The sequence below is a fragment of the Myotis nattereri genome, assembly GCF_964212035.1.
Source record: "Myotis nattereri genome assembly, chromosome: 1".
Classification (NCBI taxonomy): Eukaryota; Metazoa; Chordata; class Mammalia; order Chiroptera; family Vespertilionidae; genus Myotis; species Myotis nattereri.
The window spans coordinates 144,107,802-144,124,792 of NC_138075.1; the positions used below are offsets into that span (position 1 = coordinate 144,107,802).

General features: G+C 42.3%; 1 protein-coding gene across 2 annotated transcripts in view; it reads left to right on the forward strand.

Moving 5' to 3' along the window:
- The window catches only part of ARHGEF38 (Rho guanine nucleotide exchange factor 38), a gene marked incomplete at both ends in the record, with an annotated part of 144,531 nt that overhangs the window by 62,328 nt on the left and 65,212 nt on the right, over positions 1–16,991 (forward strand). For both annotated transcript variants that reach the window (XM_081098897.1, XM_081098898.1), the window contains one exon: positions 14,854–14,977. In XM_081098897.1, coding sequence (XP_080955023.1) covers positions 14,854–14,977 — 124 coding nt within the window. The remainder of the gene's footprint in view (positions 1–14,853; positions 14,978–16,991) is intronic.

Sequence of the window (16,991 nt, forward strand, 5' to 3'; positions counted from 1 at the left end):
GAAGGGAGAAGGAGAAGGATAGAGAGTTAGAAACATCAATGAGAGAGAAACAGCTGCTTCCTGCACACTCCCTACTGGGGATGTGCCCGCAACCAAGGTACATGCCCCTGACCGGGATTGAACCTGGGACCCTTCAGTCCGCAGGCCGACCCTCTATCCACTGAGCCAAACTGGTCAGGGCTGCACAGGAACTTTTAGTACCAAAGGGTTGGGGGTGAGCGCTCCCAGTGCTGTAGTTTCACCCCAATTCCCTCTCCCCCCTTTCCTGCTGGATATTATCTTTATCACATTTTCACCATATATTTACATACTATGGAATTTACTTATTTATCTCATTTACTTGTCTCCAATATGAAGCACAAAGTTTTGTCTCATTTTTTTTCACTGCTGTATCTCCAGTCCCCCAGCACCTACTACAGTGCCTGGAACATGAGCAGAAATAATTATTGACTGTTTATGAATGGTGGGTAAGTGGTCTGGGAAGTCGAGGAGAAGATATAGACTTTGCCCCAGGTGAACACTGGTTAGGAAAAGGCAGGGTCAGGACAGCAGTGCAAGAGGCCAAGAGCAGAGAACCACAGGAGCCAGTGTGGTGAGTGAGCTGGCGTGTGGCAATCCTGAGAGCAAGCCATTCCTTTGGATGGGAGCAGATGGTTCTTATAAGAATAAAAACAATTGGAGTAAGACAGGGTCTTGGCCAGACAAAACTGCCAGTATGGGGAATTTGGGGTCTTTTCTGTAGGCAACTGGGAGGAGCTGAACGTTTTAAAGGAAGGGAGGTGACCATTGTGTTGTAAGCCCCATAAAGCTTACCTTTTTGGAAAAATGAAAGTATTAGGCAAGCTAACTTAGGGAATAGGGAATGAAGATGCACTTTAAAGCCTTCTCAGAGGCAAAGTGCAACCGGACAGTGTTTCATGGAGTACCAAAAAGGGCTCACTGAATGTTGGAGATTGTGAGGTTAAACTATCGGTGCCTGAGGTCAGGGTGACAGAGGAGTGAGCTAGACTGACCCTGAGATTTGCAGTCTGGAATTTGGTGGCACAGTTAATACATGGAGTTTCCAATGACCTGCACCCCCCCCCCCCGCCCCACCTCGCTGCAGGACTCATTCTTGTTTCCATCATTCTGGGCGTACCCTGTGACAGCCAAACTCGCTGCGTGTTGAGTCTCTTCTGGAACACAGGTGACTTAAGGACACAGGGCTGGCTGGGCACCTTGGGTTCCTAACAAAGAGGTAGTTTCTCAAAAGTGAGAGAAGTGAGAAATTACAAGCAATTTAAACATGTGGGGACTGGCTCTGATTTCTAAAATCAACACTCACTCTTGCTTCCTTCCTCTCTCTGTGTGGTTCTTGGGATTCGGAATGTGGCAAATGCTATGAGGAGCACCCATGAACTTTATGGTGGGGAACTATAGTCAAACCTTGATTCTCGAATGTCACCCATCTCGAACAATTTGCTTCTCAACCTGACCCCCTTTTTCATGCTGATAGCTATCTGATCAGCCACATGTCTCTCAGGCGACAAACAAAGGAATATGAGTCAGTTTACCACTGTTACAATTTCAGGATATTAATATTTTTGTGTTTTTTGTTTTTTTTTGCTTTTGTTGCTGCTTGTTATTATTGTTAAATTTTCATTTCTTACTGTTCATTTTCTTTTCTTTTTGTTAAATTTTCATTTACATTTCAGGTCCTTTTATTTTTAAAGTGTTTATAGTTAAACAATACATTAGACATGTACTGTATTTGAGAAAGGCTAAAACAGGGAATCATTGGGGGTCTGGAATGAATGAATTGCACTTACATGGTTTCTAATGGGAAAAAATGATTCGGTTTTCAAACAGCCTTCTGGAACGAATTAAGTTTGAGAAACAAGGTTCCACTGTGCTTTCCGCCTCTGGGTGAAAACTGTGGCAGTCCCATGACTGTTTTCCCTCTTACATAACAGACCTGAGACAGACAGTCGCATTTCACACATTAGAATGTCCGTCAGGTGTTAATTTGTGCTTTGGGAGGCCTGCTTCATGGGGAAACCTGCAGGGGAGGAGGGAGTATGGGTGGCTTCTGCTGTTTCTCCTCCCAGTGTTGCTCTTCTCATTCCCAGACACCAGGCCCAGCCAGCTGCGGACCCCGGGGAGGATGGGTGGGAGGCAAGTTAAGGGAGTGGGTTAGGTCCACTTGGACTGGTGTCATCATAGACAGGCTTTGCATTCTATGGGCCTTCCAGATGTAATCATGCTTCCCTGATGTGTGTGTGTGTGTGTGTGTGTGTGTGTGTGTAAATGTCCATGACAGTGGTGATGGAGGGTGGGACATTCTCACCTGAAGGTCACTTGATCCCGACTGAATCTCTGCTCTAGATGGTGGCCTGTAACTCTCCTCAGCTCCTTGACATCAGGGTTTACCTCCCCATTCTGCCCTTCAGTCCTGAAGGCAGAATCGGAGATGAGCTCACACCAGCTCCCTCCCGCATAGAGGCCACATCTGGTCCATGGGAAATATTCATGCATCATTTACCTCCAAACCCTGACAGAGTGCAAGTTCTTTCCAAGTTGGCCACCACTGTGCGACTGCCACAGTCCCCTTTAGGTTCCTCAGGCATGAGGTCTGCACAGGCGATGTTAAAACAGTTCACTAAGATTGGCTTTTTAAGTTCTACATGTGACAAAACATCTCATACTCACTTTGGAATTTGGTATTTTAAGAAATTGACACTCGAAGGGAAATTGAGGCAAGAAGTGTTTGGTTTTAACCTTCTGTTGTATTTTGACTCCCATTCTTGGATTCCAAGGAGATAGCCTGAGGAAGGAAACATGATATGCACTAGCTGGGTATGTGCCGGGAGCACCAAGTTGCTGGAGATAAGTGTTGCTGGAGACAAGACCATGGAGACCGCAGGCTAGAAGTACCAATTTTATGCATCTGGGATGAAAAACTAGAGAAAATTTTAAGCAGAGTCATGATTAATCTAGACATGGTAATCAGAGTGCCCCAAATAAGTGAGATTTCCTGAGGGAGAACGTGTGGGAATGCCGGTTGTGGAATGACCAAATCCTGAGAAACTCCAGAATTTATGGCACAGATAGACTTCCCGGGTATTTGTTCTCTGTCCAGCAGTTTTGTCCCTAGTTCCTGCGTTATACCAGGCCACCTTTACATACCTGCCCAGCACATCTTTTTTTCCACACTTCTTTTCTTTCTATATTCGTCATCTCAAGCAGATGTTGTGTCTTTTTTTTTCCCTTTCAAATCTCTTCTACCCTTTCAAAATTATTTTTAGCAGATTGAGGACTTTCCTAGTCTTTGCTTGTATTATTAAAACTTCAAACTTTGTAAATTGTGTTACAAAGTGAAAAAATAATTTGCGAATGTTTAGCAAGCAATTTCTAATATCATTTGTTTCTATCAGATATTGATCTAAAGGAAATAGATCTAAAGGAAATAATTCTGTTGATAGGTTAAGAGATTTATTTAGATGGTTGGCTTTCTGCTGGTGGTTTTTCATACATCATCAAATTTGAGTTTGAATATGCAGGAAAAAGAAAGAATAAATACACACGTGTATAAAGATGCACACACTCACACAGACAGTAAGTACTCAAGTGATCAAAGTGAAACTGGACAACAAAAGGGCCTGGGCTGCCTGTCACTCCTTGAGCCAATTAAGCAGAGAGAGTGTTGAATTATATATGAGCATTTATTTCAATAACTAGAGGCCCGGTGCACGAGATTCATGCACTGGGAGGTTGGGGGGAGGCCCTCAGCTCAGCCTGTGCCCTCTTGCAACCCGGGAGCCCTTGATGTCTGACTGAGGGCTTAGGCCTACTCCCCGACCATCCTTAGTGCTGCTACAGAGACGGGAGAGGCTACTGCCACCACCACTGAGCTTGCCAGCTGTGAGCCCAGCTCCTGCATTGAGCGTCTTCCCCCTGGTGGTCAGTGTGCATCATAGTGACCGGTCATTCCTCCATTTGGTTGATTTGCATATTAGCCTTTTATTATTTAAGATGCCAACAGTATAGGAGAGCAGCAGGTCACCCACAAAAATCTGCTCTGCACCCTCCCATAAGCCAGCTGCTTATACTGGATAGAATAAGAATTACCTGGGGGAGTAGGCAAAAGGAATAAGAATGGGTATAAATGGTTTGCAGGTTACAGGCAATGTGGGCTGGTAACAAGGTTGTTAGTCTTTCCATAATTCCCAGGTCCTGGGTGAAGGGGGAAGAGGTTTTAAAACTCCAGGCCAGGTTAGAATGTGCTTTCTTTAATTAGAATAAAACAATCAAGGTTAACAGAGCATGATTCATGTTTCTGATAACTATAGCTAGTCTCCAATATTGTATTTCTGCCTCTAACAAAAGCACAAAAATGTTTATCCTATTCATTGTGCTCAACCCAGAGCCCTTAAATATACTTTTTTGGTTGATTTGGATGCACAACATTTTTTATTTTCTAATCTCACTGGTTGTTTGTTTCCAAATTACTTTCTCCTGTGTTTTGACAATATAACTCATATTTCTTTTCTACTTTTTCTTTAGAATTTTTAAAGGATCACAAAATTTACTGGATCTTCAGCTCAGAAGTCTATTCCTAGCACTACTATTTGTCCTCTGAGCATCTATACTAATAAAGAGCTAATATGCTAATGGTCAATCTGCCATAACGGGTAATGACCAGGTCATTAGCATAGTAGCTGGGGTGTTGCTCTGGAGATGGGCAGAAGCCGGAGGCACCCGGAGGAGGCGGGACCATCCCGTGCCAGGGAGGGCAGGGGTGAGAGAGCACAGTGCCCCCCTCACCAGTCCTTTGCCATCCACCGCTAGCACTCTGAGTGCCCCGCGGCCCACCTGCCAGGGGAAGGAGCACAGCGCAGCTGGCAGGAAGGAGGCTTCCAGGCTCTCCTCTGGCGCCATGATGGAGCGGAGCCGCCTTGTTGCTCCAGAGACAGCACGGAAGCCTAGAGGCACCCAGAGAAGGCCCGACCAGCCCTAGGCAACTCGAGGGACTGAGGGTGGGGCTTGAAGCAGCCAGAGAAGGCCAGAGGGTTTGGGGGCTGGGCCAGGCGCGCTGGAGCTGTGCATGGAGAGGTTTGGGTGTCAAGGCAGGACGGTGCCCCGTGATTTCAAATTGCGCGCTGGGCTCTAGTTTCATATGAAATTCTAAGGAGGAAAGGATAGCAAATCTTCCTACCACCTCCAGCACTCCCCCCTCCCCCTCCCACCCCGAGTAACTGTGTTCCTGTGTCAAGGCAGATAAGAGAACCAAAGGCAAGGACCCTTGGTCAACTATATACCTTTTATCCAAGGATATCAATATAAGCACTTTACTTTTTATTATTAGTCAAAAATAAACTTTGGGATGGATTTCTCAATCCTCTCCCAGCGCACCCCTCCCCCCCCTCTGTTTTTTGTTTTGTTAATCCTCACCTGAGGATATTTTTCCCATTGATTTTTAGAGATAGTGGAAGGGACGGGGAGAGACAGAGAGAGAAACATCTATGTGAGAGAGACAGTGAATGATAATTGCCTCCTGTACACGCCCCAACTAAGCCTGCAGCCGAGGTCAGTGTCCTTGATGGGAATGGAACCTGAAATTATTCAGTCTGAGGGCGGATGCTCCAGCCTGTGAGCCAAACCACCCGGAGTTCACTTCTCTTTCTAGGTAGGGCTCAATCCTCTTTCTCAAGACCTCAGGAACTTCTCCAATTGGACCAGTCTCTGGTCTGCCCTTTATTCACCTCTGTTGGCTCTGCTCTTCCTCTGTCACATGCTGAGAGGTCTGTCCCGAAGTCCCAGCCTTACTTTCTATAAAGAGACTGACATTTCTGCAGGGGCATAGGTCAGCGCTCATCAACGCCTCCTGGCCTGGATTGTTTCCGGGCAGTTATCAGGTAACTTGGACATTTAGCCTCAAGATTAATTAAAAGACTTGTTGTCTGGCAGTGATATCGATTCAACTTGTAGTTTGACTCAATTAGCCAGTTTAGAATCTAGTTCCACAGCAGGAATTTTCACACATACAAATCAGTAGTTTTGTGAAACCTGATGAAATAATGGCTAGTTTACCCTGAAAAGCTTCGTAATCTAGAAGCCAACTGAGTAAACGCCATAGTAATTAGATAATTATTCTAGTCCTGCAGTTGCCAGGCCCTTCTGCCAAGATCTCTTTCCTCTTGCTACAATTCCCCGTCTCAGCTGCCTCCCTAAAAAAAAATAAAACAAGACTTAATTCTTGCCTCTCAGAATATGTCCAATGGGTCGCCCCTTCTTGCAGTTTTTTAAAATACATTTTCAACTTCCTACCACTCTCACCTTACTTTGCTAAAGATACAGTCTTTGTGTCACTGGATTTACACAGCTTCAACATTAATAATGGAGCACGCTATCTTAGGGAATACAGCCAGGCCCCGTGATGCTGTGAGATTTACCCCTTCTAGAAGGCAGCTCCACTTGGAACTGGGTATGCCGTTCTGTCATAATGGAACTGCCTTCTGGAAGGGGTAGAGCAGTGATGGCGAACCTTTAGAGCTCTGCGTGTCAGCATTTTGAAAAACCCTAACTTAACTCTGGTGCCGTGTCACATATAGAAATTTTTTGATATTTGCAACCATAGTAAAACAAAGACTTATATTTTTGATATTTATTTGATATATTTAAGCTAGAGTCCCGGTGCACAAAAATTTGTGCACTTGGGGGGCAGGAGGGTCCCTCAGCCAGGCCTGTGCCCTCTCGCAGTCTGGGGCCCCTCAGGAGATAACAACCTGCTGGCTTATGCCTGCTACCGGGTGGCAGAGGGCAGGCCCAATCCCTAGGTGCAGCCCCTGGTCGGGCTCAGAGCAGGGCCGATTGGGGAGTTGGGGCGCCACCCCCTGTCATACACAGAGCAGGGTGATCGGGAGGTTGTGATTCCACCATCAGTCGCGCTCAGGGTAGGCTGGTTGGGGGGTTGGGGCACCATCCCCTGTCACATTCAAGGCAGGGTCGATGGGGAGGTTGCGGCGCCACCCCCTGTCATGCACAGAGCAGGGCCAATCAGGGGGTTGGGGCACTGCCCCCTGTCACTCACAGAGCAGGGCCAATTGGGGGGTTGGGGCGCAGCCCCCTGTCATGCACAGAGCAGGGCCGATCAGGGGGTTGGGGTGCCGCCACTCTCACACTCAGGGCAGGGCCAATGGGGAGGTTATGGCTCTACCCCGTCACACACAGAGCAGGGCCCATGGGGAGGGGGGGCATGGGGTGCCGTACCCTGTCACACACAGAGCAGGGCTGATCAGGGGGTTGGGGCGCCGCACCCTGTCACACACAGAGCCGCAGGGTGATCAGGGCGTTTGGGCACTGCCCCCTGTCACGCTGATCCCGGTGCCGGGAGGCCTCACGGCTCCGCTGATCCCAGTGCTGGGAGGCATATTACCCTTTTACTATATAGGGTAGAGGCCTGGTGCATGGGTGGGTGCCAGCTGGTTTGCCCTGAAGGGTGTCCTGGATCAGGGTGGGGGTCCCCCCTGGGGTGCCTGGCCAGCCTGGGTGAGGGGATGATGGCTGTTTGCAGCTGGTCACACACCGTTCAGGGTGGGGGTCCCCACTGGGGTGCCTGGCCAGTGTGGGTGAGGAGCTGAGGGCTGTTTTCAGGCTGGGGGTGACTGAGGCTCCCAACCGCTCCTTTTTTTCTTTTTATTCTGGGCCAGCTTTAGCTTTGAGGCTTGGCTCCAGCTCTTAGGCCTCCGCTGCTGAAAGTAGGTTTCTGGCCTTTGCTTACAATGTTGCGATCCTGCTGGCTGAAGCCCAGCAGGTTTCTGGGGTGTTGTTTAGCTTCTATGTTTGTTACATAGTTGCTTGCAGCTCAGAGGGGGAACGTTGGAGTCCTCCATCACTGAAGCAAGCAAGCCTCATGTTAGTTTCAAGCTGCCTGGCTGCCAGCTGCCATCTTGGCTGACAGTTAATTTGCATATTGCCCTGATTAGCCAATGGGAAGGGTAGCGGTCGTATGCCAATTACCATGTTTCTCTTTTATTAGATAGGATGCCATTTAACAAAGAAAAATCAACCAAAAAAATGAGTTCGCCATCACTGGGGTAGAGGGACCAAGGTTCTGCTAATCTGAGTCAGATGACATCCAAGGTGGATTTCCCTTATATTGATTTCTAATAGAGTCTGGAATTGGTCCCTATGTTGAACTTAGATTTATTGCCAAGACACACCCAATAGAAACATTGAAATCTTTTTTGGAAACAAATTCCAGAGAAGCATTTTGTTGGTGGGGATCAGCATGGCACTCAAAAGTGATGCTATTTTCTCTAGCTGGTTTGGTTCAGTGGGTAGAGTGTTGGCCTGCAGGCTGAAGGGTCCTGGGTCAAGGGCACGTAACTTGGTTACAGACTCCATCCCCTGTCTGGATGCGTTCCGGAGGCAGCCAATTGATGTGTCTCTCTCCCATTAACAATTCTCTCTGTCTCTCCCCTCCCTTCCGTTCTCTCTAAAAGAAGAGTCAATGGAAAAATATCCTTGGGTAAGGATTAACAACAACAAAAAATGATGCTCTTTATTTTCTTCTGTTTTTTTACAGTCATAAATATGCATATATATATATATATATATATATATATACACACAGTTGTGTGATTTTGATTGTCAAATTAGAATCCTAAAAATATATTTCCAAATTGAGGTCAGAGCAGTAATATTCAACTGAGGGTTTTGTTGTTGTTGTTTTTAAATATATTTTTATTGATTTCAGAGAGGAAGGGAAAGGGAGAGAGATAGAAACACCAATGATGAAAGAGAATTATTGATTGGCTGCCTTCTGCTTGTCCCCGACTGGGGACTGAGCCAGGTTTGTGCCCTGACCTGGAACTGAACCGTGACCCCCTGGCTTACAGGTTTACGCTCATCCATTGAGTTGTGCTGGCCGGGCAAACTGAGGATTTTTAATTCATTGTTTACTGGAAGAAATACAATGTTTCTAATTGTTGCTATAATTTGCTAGACTTGTTAAAAGCCATAAGAAATACTAATAATTTTAGCTTAGTAATTGCACTTATGAAATTTATCATGAGGAAATAATCATGGGTGTGAACAAGATTTTAGCCAGGAAAGATGCTTATAATATTAAAAATAGCAGCCTATCTAGATTTCAAAGATTCGGTTAAGTAGATTACAGTATTTCTACATAATGTGGACATTAAAAATGGTGCAATTGGGCCCTAACTGGTTTGGCTCAGCGGATAGAGCATTGGCCTTCAGACTCAAGGTTCCCGGGTTCGATTCCAGTCAAGGGCATGTACCTTGGTTGTGGGCACATCCCCAGTGGGGAGTGTGCAGGAGGCAGCTGATGGATGTTTCACTCTCACTGATGTTTCTAACTCCCTATCCCTCTCCCTTCCTCTCTGTAAAAAGTCAATAAAATATATTTTAAAAAAATTTAAAAAATGGTGCAATTGGGAAAATTAATGACATGAAAAGATGTCCATGTTATGCTGTTAACAAAACACCCAAATTTTAAAACATTCTTTGAAGCATATAAATCTTTTGATGTACACACATGGGGAAAGCAAGCAATTTGTCAGGATATACCTATATGGTAGAATTATAAGCAATTGTATTTTCTGTCCTTTTTTTTTTTTAAAAAAAATATGGATATACAAAGCTCTGTTTTTTTCTGTTTTAATATATACTTATATTTTTATTGATTTCAGAGAAGGAGGGAGAGGGAGATAGAACATTAATGATGAGGGAGAACCATTGATTGGCTGCCTCCTGCGCACTCCTTACTGGTGATTGAGCCCGAAACCAGGGCATATACCCAGACCAGGAATCAAACCAGGACTTCCTGGTTCATAGGAGGACACTCAACCACTGAGCCAGGCCAGCTGGATGTGATTGTCCTTTCTTTCTCTCTCTCTTTCTCTCTCTCTTTCTTCCTTTCTTCCTCTCTTTCTCTTTCTACAATAAACATAAATGACTTTTATGTTCATCGTTTATTAAAAAATATTATTCCTAGTTGTCTTTTCAATGTGCACTTTTAAAGGTGTTCTTGGTTGGAAGTCTCCACTAAACATCGAACTAAGAATGTTTGGTTATTCCTCCCTGTGACTCAAGCTGAGTGCCTCAGGCTCCTCAAACAGAAAACAATAAACAGCGATTTCCCAAGTGTAAACTGAAGGGAAGATTGGCCTGTCAGCAAATTTTCTAAATAGACTAATGGCCCAACTGAGCGCAACAGTTGGTCTTTTTAGATAAAATTAAGTAGAAAATTATAAAGTATTCACTTAAAATGATATTTTGAACAACCAAATTAGGTGACTTTGATTTCTTTCTTTAAACCACTTTTGATCTCTGTAGACTTGTTATTCAGAGTCCAATAGAGTGATTGCAAAGAACATTTTATTGATGGCTTCCACAGAGTATATAGATCATATGAATTGTAGTGATTCAATTCAATTCAAATTGTCAAACTATTTTTGAGGGACTAGGTGTGGGCCCAGCACTGTATTAGACACAGTGGGGTACTCAAATAGTGCACAAAGACAAATGTCCTGGAGGATCCCACAGGCTTGACATAGAGACAGGTTATAATGAATGATATCTTTCAATATAAGCACTGAGTAATAGGAAGCAAGTGTCATGGAAGGTCAGAAGAGGGCGAGGTTAATTCTAACCAAGGGAGCTGGAAAGTTTTCTTAGGGGAAAGTGAGATTTTGGCCAGAAATAGAGAAACGTGTACCAGTCCTTTGTTGGTGGTAGGTAACCAAATTTAAACTCGAGGAAATAAAAAGGCATTTTATCAACTTCTGTAGTAAGGATGTGTTGCTTCAGATGAGGTTGATCCAGGAACTAAAATAAGGTTGTCAGACTTAGCTCCCTTCTCTTTGTTGACTTTATCTCATTCAAACTCTGCACAAAGATGATTGCTGAAGGCAGAAACTTACATAATTAGGGCTTACAAGCCAAGCCTTTCTATTTCCCAGTGACCATGTATTAAAAACCAGTGAGGAGCCTCATTAGCTCTGCTTGGGAACCTGCCCATTACCTGCGGCCAGCTATGTCACATGTCCATCACTGTGGGGAGTGGGACAGGAGGAAGGGGATCATGACCGACAGTTTCACCAGATCGGATAGAGGTGCTGGGGCTTTTCCAGAAAATGCAAATAGGGCAGAGACATGGGCAAAACGAATGGACAAACACTATCATTATCATAGTCCATTTCAGATGGGTAGAATGTTGTAATGTGAGGGCAAAGCATTTGTGAGGAAAGGGAAGAGTTTGGGCTAGGAGGTAAATGCGGGTAAGTGCAAGGAATATTTTGGAAAACAGGAGTGTACAGTGCTTGTCAGGTGCAAAGTAATTCTATACCATTGATTACAGTCTCTGAATTGACAAAGTCTTATAGATGTTTTCCTTTACTTAGACATTTTTACCTGAGTGGTTTTGGATACATGCAACTGTATGTTCAGCAAAAATTATTTAAATGTAATGGGAACTTGCTATTTGAAATAGATTCTGTGATGAATATTTGTATAAAGCAAAGAATTATCACCAAAAACACTGACCTTTAATTTTCTGTTTTGTACATTTAAATTATTATATATAGAATAATGTATGCTTAAATGAAATCTTTTTTTAAAATAATGAATTGTTAATCCATTTAAAATATAACTCTACTTAAGCTCTTAGAGCATTTCCTCTTCCTAGCAAATGTTTAGTAAATGTACATAAATGATTCCTTGAATTTATATCAGTAATTATAAAATCATCTATCAGTTTTAAAAGCTTATTGGGACCAGACCTTTGTTTGTCCCTTGGCATAGCAGTGACTGACTGTGAATTCATTTTATGATTCACAGAATCCCCATGGGCCTGTGGTGATACTGGCGGTTGAAACCGAGACAATTGATGTTTTCATCCTTTCTATCTTTCAGATAGAAATGAAATAAAAACCTGTATTTTGTTATTTAATATTCATTGCATTGAGCCAAGATTAGAGATAAATATAGAATTAGATCCTTGCTAACTGAATTTAAAATCTAAATTAGATATACAAGATTCTGACCTTGGGAAATAAATTATAAAAATGATAACTTAGTGAAAAACTCAGGAACAAATAAACAAAACCCAAACAGAGATGGCAAAGTATTCTATTCATAATATTTGCTGGTAATGGACTAAGGCATAGCACTAAAAGGTCATTTTCCAGTTCTAGCTCTTTCCTGAACTTCATCATTTTAAGCTTGACACCTTTCTTCATTCTGCATGAGTTTCTCTGCATTCAAACTGTATGTATTTTACAGAGACGTTGGAAAGATATATGAAATAATAAATATGAAATACTTTAAGTTCCTCAGAATAAAGGTTTACAACAAAATGAAATAATAATAAGGTACACTGTATGAACTACATCTAATCTTACAAAGAAAGTAAATTAGGGATGAAATTTTACTTATTAGAAGGATTCATTTCAAATATGATTTTAAAAAAATATTTTACTAGTACATTTTAAAATAACTCGACCTACAAAAATTTGATACATTTATAACTTTTGGGAAAAACATTTTGCACTAGGCAAAGGTACACCTTTGTGATTCAATTGATAACCAAAGCATAAAACAACTCAGAATAAATAATTCATTCAGTCCATGGTACTCAGAGTTATGTGACATTGTAGCCATTTAAAAGTATTAGCTGTGGCAGATGATCGACACTGTTTGACACAACTTGAGCTAGCTATAGCAACAAAATCCAGCCTATTCCGGTGTTCTTCTCTATGAAACAAGCCATCATGTAGACTTAGACAGTGGAAAAAAAAAAAGTATTAGCAACGCATCATCTGCTTTTAGGTAGTTTATATAATAATATCATAGATTTTAAGCAGAGAAGCCACATATGCCCTATCCTGTTAAAGTGAGTGCTTAACAAAGGAACATTTTGTGAGATACTGCGTTAAAGACCCTATGAGCTAATAATGATTGTAATGTAATAATGTACTATAGAGGTAAAGATAATTTCAGAATACACAAAAATAGGAAAAAAAGTTGTATAGCACTATATTGAAATAAACTCATTACATACAATCACATAGTATTTGATTACAGATGAGACTGGAAGTTTTGAGGTCAAGACTGATGATAGAAAAGTGAGGAATTTCCCAGGATGGTTGAAAAAACATGTACAGTCAGACCATGTTGCATAAGAAATAACTGACATAGTCACCAAATTTTAAACAAGGCTCAATGTGAAGTGATGCTTCTATGCTCAATAACAGAATATCCTTTTCAATAGTATCCATGTCCAGTATGGGGAACAATAGATGGGTCAATGTCAAAAAGGATAAGAGAAAAAGATGGGTGCCTGCCTCCTTCCTCCCCACTAAATGGATGTGGCACACCCAGTGACCCTGATGCTGAGAGCATGAGAAAGAAGCTGCACTTGTTGGACCTCATCCTCAGAAATTCCTCCAAGTCTGTCTCCTATTCTATATTCAGTGTTGCCAATTTCCCTTACTTCCTCTGCTTCTTTCTTTCTGATCTTTAGCTCAACTTTCTAACTCTCTCTAACATTGAATTTTGCTGACCTGGGTTTTGGACTATCAGCTCTATTAGTACCTCCATGACTTGATTATTGGTGGTTTGGTTTTTCACCTACAACCTCATGCACAATAAACGAGGGATAGGAGGCACCTACTCCTGTTCCCTGTGGTTGCCCAGTGGCGCCTGTACCGATCTGTTCCTGACCCAAGTAGATACTGTCTGATGATGCAAGATCTAACTTAAACTCAAGAGAAAGGTTTTGAGCAAGATACAGCAAAATCAAGACACACTCCACTTAGATTGGTTAGGATAGCTGTCCATCCTTCCACTAATCATCCAATGCCTCTGACAGAGTGTGGCTTCTGTTACAATTCTTGGTACATACAAGGTCCTCAGGAAATCTCTATTATAAAAACCCCTTGATTGTGACGCCTCACGACGGAACGACCAAAGATTGGTGACTAGGAAGCTTCATGCACAGCGAGGCATGCGTGTGTGGGCCAGCACTTGACTCTGGGTCCCACGTCCCACCCAGTGCGGTGGGAGTCAGTCTGTTTCCCACCTCCCGCCCTGCACTGCAGGAGTCAGTCTGGGTCCTGTGTCCTGCCCAGCCCTGGTGGGAGTCAGTCTGGGTACCACTGGCACGGTGGGTCTGGGCCTCGCGTGATATTGTGCGCTGGGCCTCTAGTATTTAATAAAAGGATGGATGAATGAATAGGTAAATTATTATAAATACCAGCCATAAGATCTGGGAATGATAACACTAGTTCATGAAGAAATGATATGATGAATCTTTAATTAGCAGAACATGTTTGTTAACAATTTCTATTCACATTTCCTTAAAAAAACTCCAAACAAACAAACAAAACACGAACAGCTCAGCACAACTACTTGTCATCAGTTTGAGAACATGTATGTTTTAAAACAGCTTTGAAAATAGTTTCTTGCCTAGAGGAAGGCCTGACTTCTGCTGTGTGAGCAGTACAGTGTTCGAAATTCATACGCCCAGGCACACACCCTCCTGGAGGACAGTTCATAAATGTGCCAGTTAGCTGGCCCATGTCTTCTTCACACTCCGATTCTTCTAAGCATATGTAGATGTACACACCACTCACAAAAATTTAGTTAAAATAAAGAAAAGGACAGAGGTGACAAATGCACCATCGCAATTTCTTCCATGAAAAACTGCACATTTCCTCTAGAAATCCTAAAGAAGGGTGTTTACAGAAATGGTGGGCTGACATATAAAATGCTTACTGTGAGAGATAACATCCTAAATGCAGCGGGTCTCTTTCTATTAGCTGCTACTCAGTGTTTGTTTTTCTTCAGATTGATCGGCTGGACGTGGATAGCTTGTTTAGCAATATTGAATCCGTGCATCAGATATCAGCCAAGCTGCTGTCATTGTTGGAAGAGGCCACAGCAGACGTGGAACCGGCCATGCAAGTCATCGGTATGTTTATTCTCTTCTCCGTTCTACAATTCAGCAGGAAATAATATTTCAATACCCTCCCTTTGCTTTGGTTTTGTGTTTCTGACTCACCCAAATTCCCAGGAGGTATATAAATGCTAAACCCCTCTTCAGGCTCATTGTAATCACACAAACTCTGTATTTATCTTGAAATGGGTTGATAGCCATTTGCTAAAGTCTCTCAGTAGCACTAAACACACCATTTGCTTTTTTATTTTCAATCTTTCAACCTCTTGGCCTTCCAGATGTTCTCATTTTGTTTTATGGTTAACATGTACTTGATCCTTAAAAGAATTAAATATTTAAATACTTTAATAGCTTTACTGATTTTAGTCACAATGTTTTTCAGATTTATGCCTATGAATCCATTGATTTGGGGATTGTAAATTCTTTTTGTGTGAAGAGTTTATATGATTTGTGAAACACACAAGTTCAACTTTTTCCATGCCTTTCCTTTCCTTTTTTTTTTTTTTTTTTTTTTTTACTATACATTTGCTTTCCAAATATGTTTTTACTCTCACAGTAAGATTATTTTCTTACTCTGGTAAGATTTTTGAAAACAATAGAGCTATCATTGGAAATAGGTTGAGCCATGTTTTTATTTTCTTCATTTCTTGGGGCTTCCAAAGGAATACCGTGTATGAACTCTTTGAAGGCAGTTGCCACATCAGGATCTCATGTACAGAGTGCCATATAGGCCAAGAATTCTTAAAAGATTTAAAAATCATTTTTCTGTTTCAACATAATATGTAAAATATGATCATTACCAAAAATACCAACAGTTCAGGAGCACACAGGGTGATATACCTCTGCAATACCACTGTCTTCCCCATAAAAAGCTGTTATTATATGTTTGATGTGGATCTTTTTGTTTGAGACAGATACAGAGACACAAATACACACCTTATGTCTTTACCCATTATATCTTTATTTGTTAGTGGAAATCAGGGTTATAAAAATGGCATGATACTGATCTTGTTTAGCATTTATGAACGACCCAAAGATTAATAAACAAGGCTAATCTTATATGAAAGGTGAATCAACCTGGCTATTTATAGGACTTTACAGATCATAATGCCCATTCACTCAAAAAGATTCTCCCACAGACAGGCTTAAATTCAATCATTTCTTGTGATTAAATGTCCTCGTTATGTACTGAACATTTGTGTTCCCCATAAATTTATTTGTTGAAGCTCTAACCCCAATGAGATGATGTTTAAAGATGGGGCCTTTGAGAAGTAATTTAGGGTTAGATGAAGTCCCAAGGGGCTCTCCCTCATGCTGGGATTAGTGTCCTTATAATGAGAAGAAGAAAGACCAGAGTTCCCTCCCTCTGTCCCTCTACCATGTGAGGACTCTGGAGGTCCTCACCAGAAATCGAATCTGCTGGCACCTTGAGCTTGGACTCCACAGCCTCCAGAACCATGGGAAATAAATGTCTATTGTGTAGGTCACCCACACAAATAACATCTTTGTTATTTTGCTATGGCAGCCTGGGTTAATTAATATAATTTCCAATACATTGTAAAAATGTTTTCTAGAGTGAAGACGTCATTCATTATCACTTTTGTTTGGATTTATTAGCCATTCATTTTTTAATTCATTCAATGAATAGTTATTAAGCAGCAGCATGTTCACAGACTCCTGCTGCATGGCATTCTCAATATCAAAAGATGAAAGAGTTCATCTCCATCTTGCAAAAGTTTGCAATCAAGCAGCTCCTTGAATTGAAGGTTGTAGTATAATACACCACCAGAGTAGTTTCTATACAACTGCCGACCTTCAGAGGATAAAGAGAATATTCCTGGATGGGGAATCAGAGCAGGACTCTTGAAGATATTACTTGGGCTTAAAGATATAGGTCAAATTTCAACAAGTGAGGTATAGCTTGGGAAGACTGAATAGAAAGCATGAACAAAAGCTTGGACAGCAAATGCCAAATGCCAAGTGTGTTTAGGACATGGGGAGTGATCAAGTCAAGCTGGAGTGAGGAATT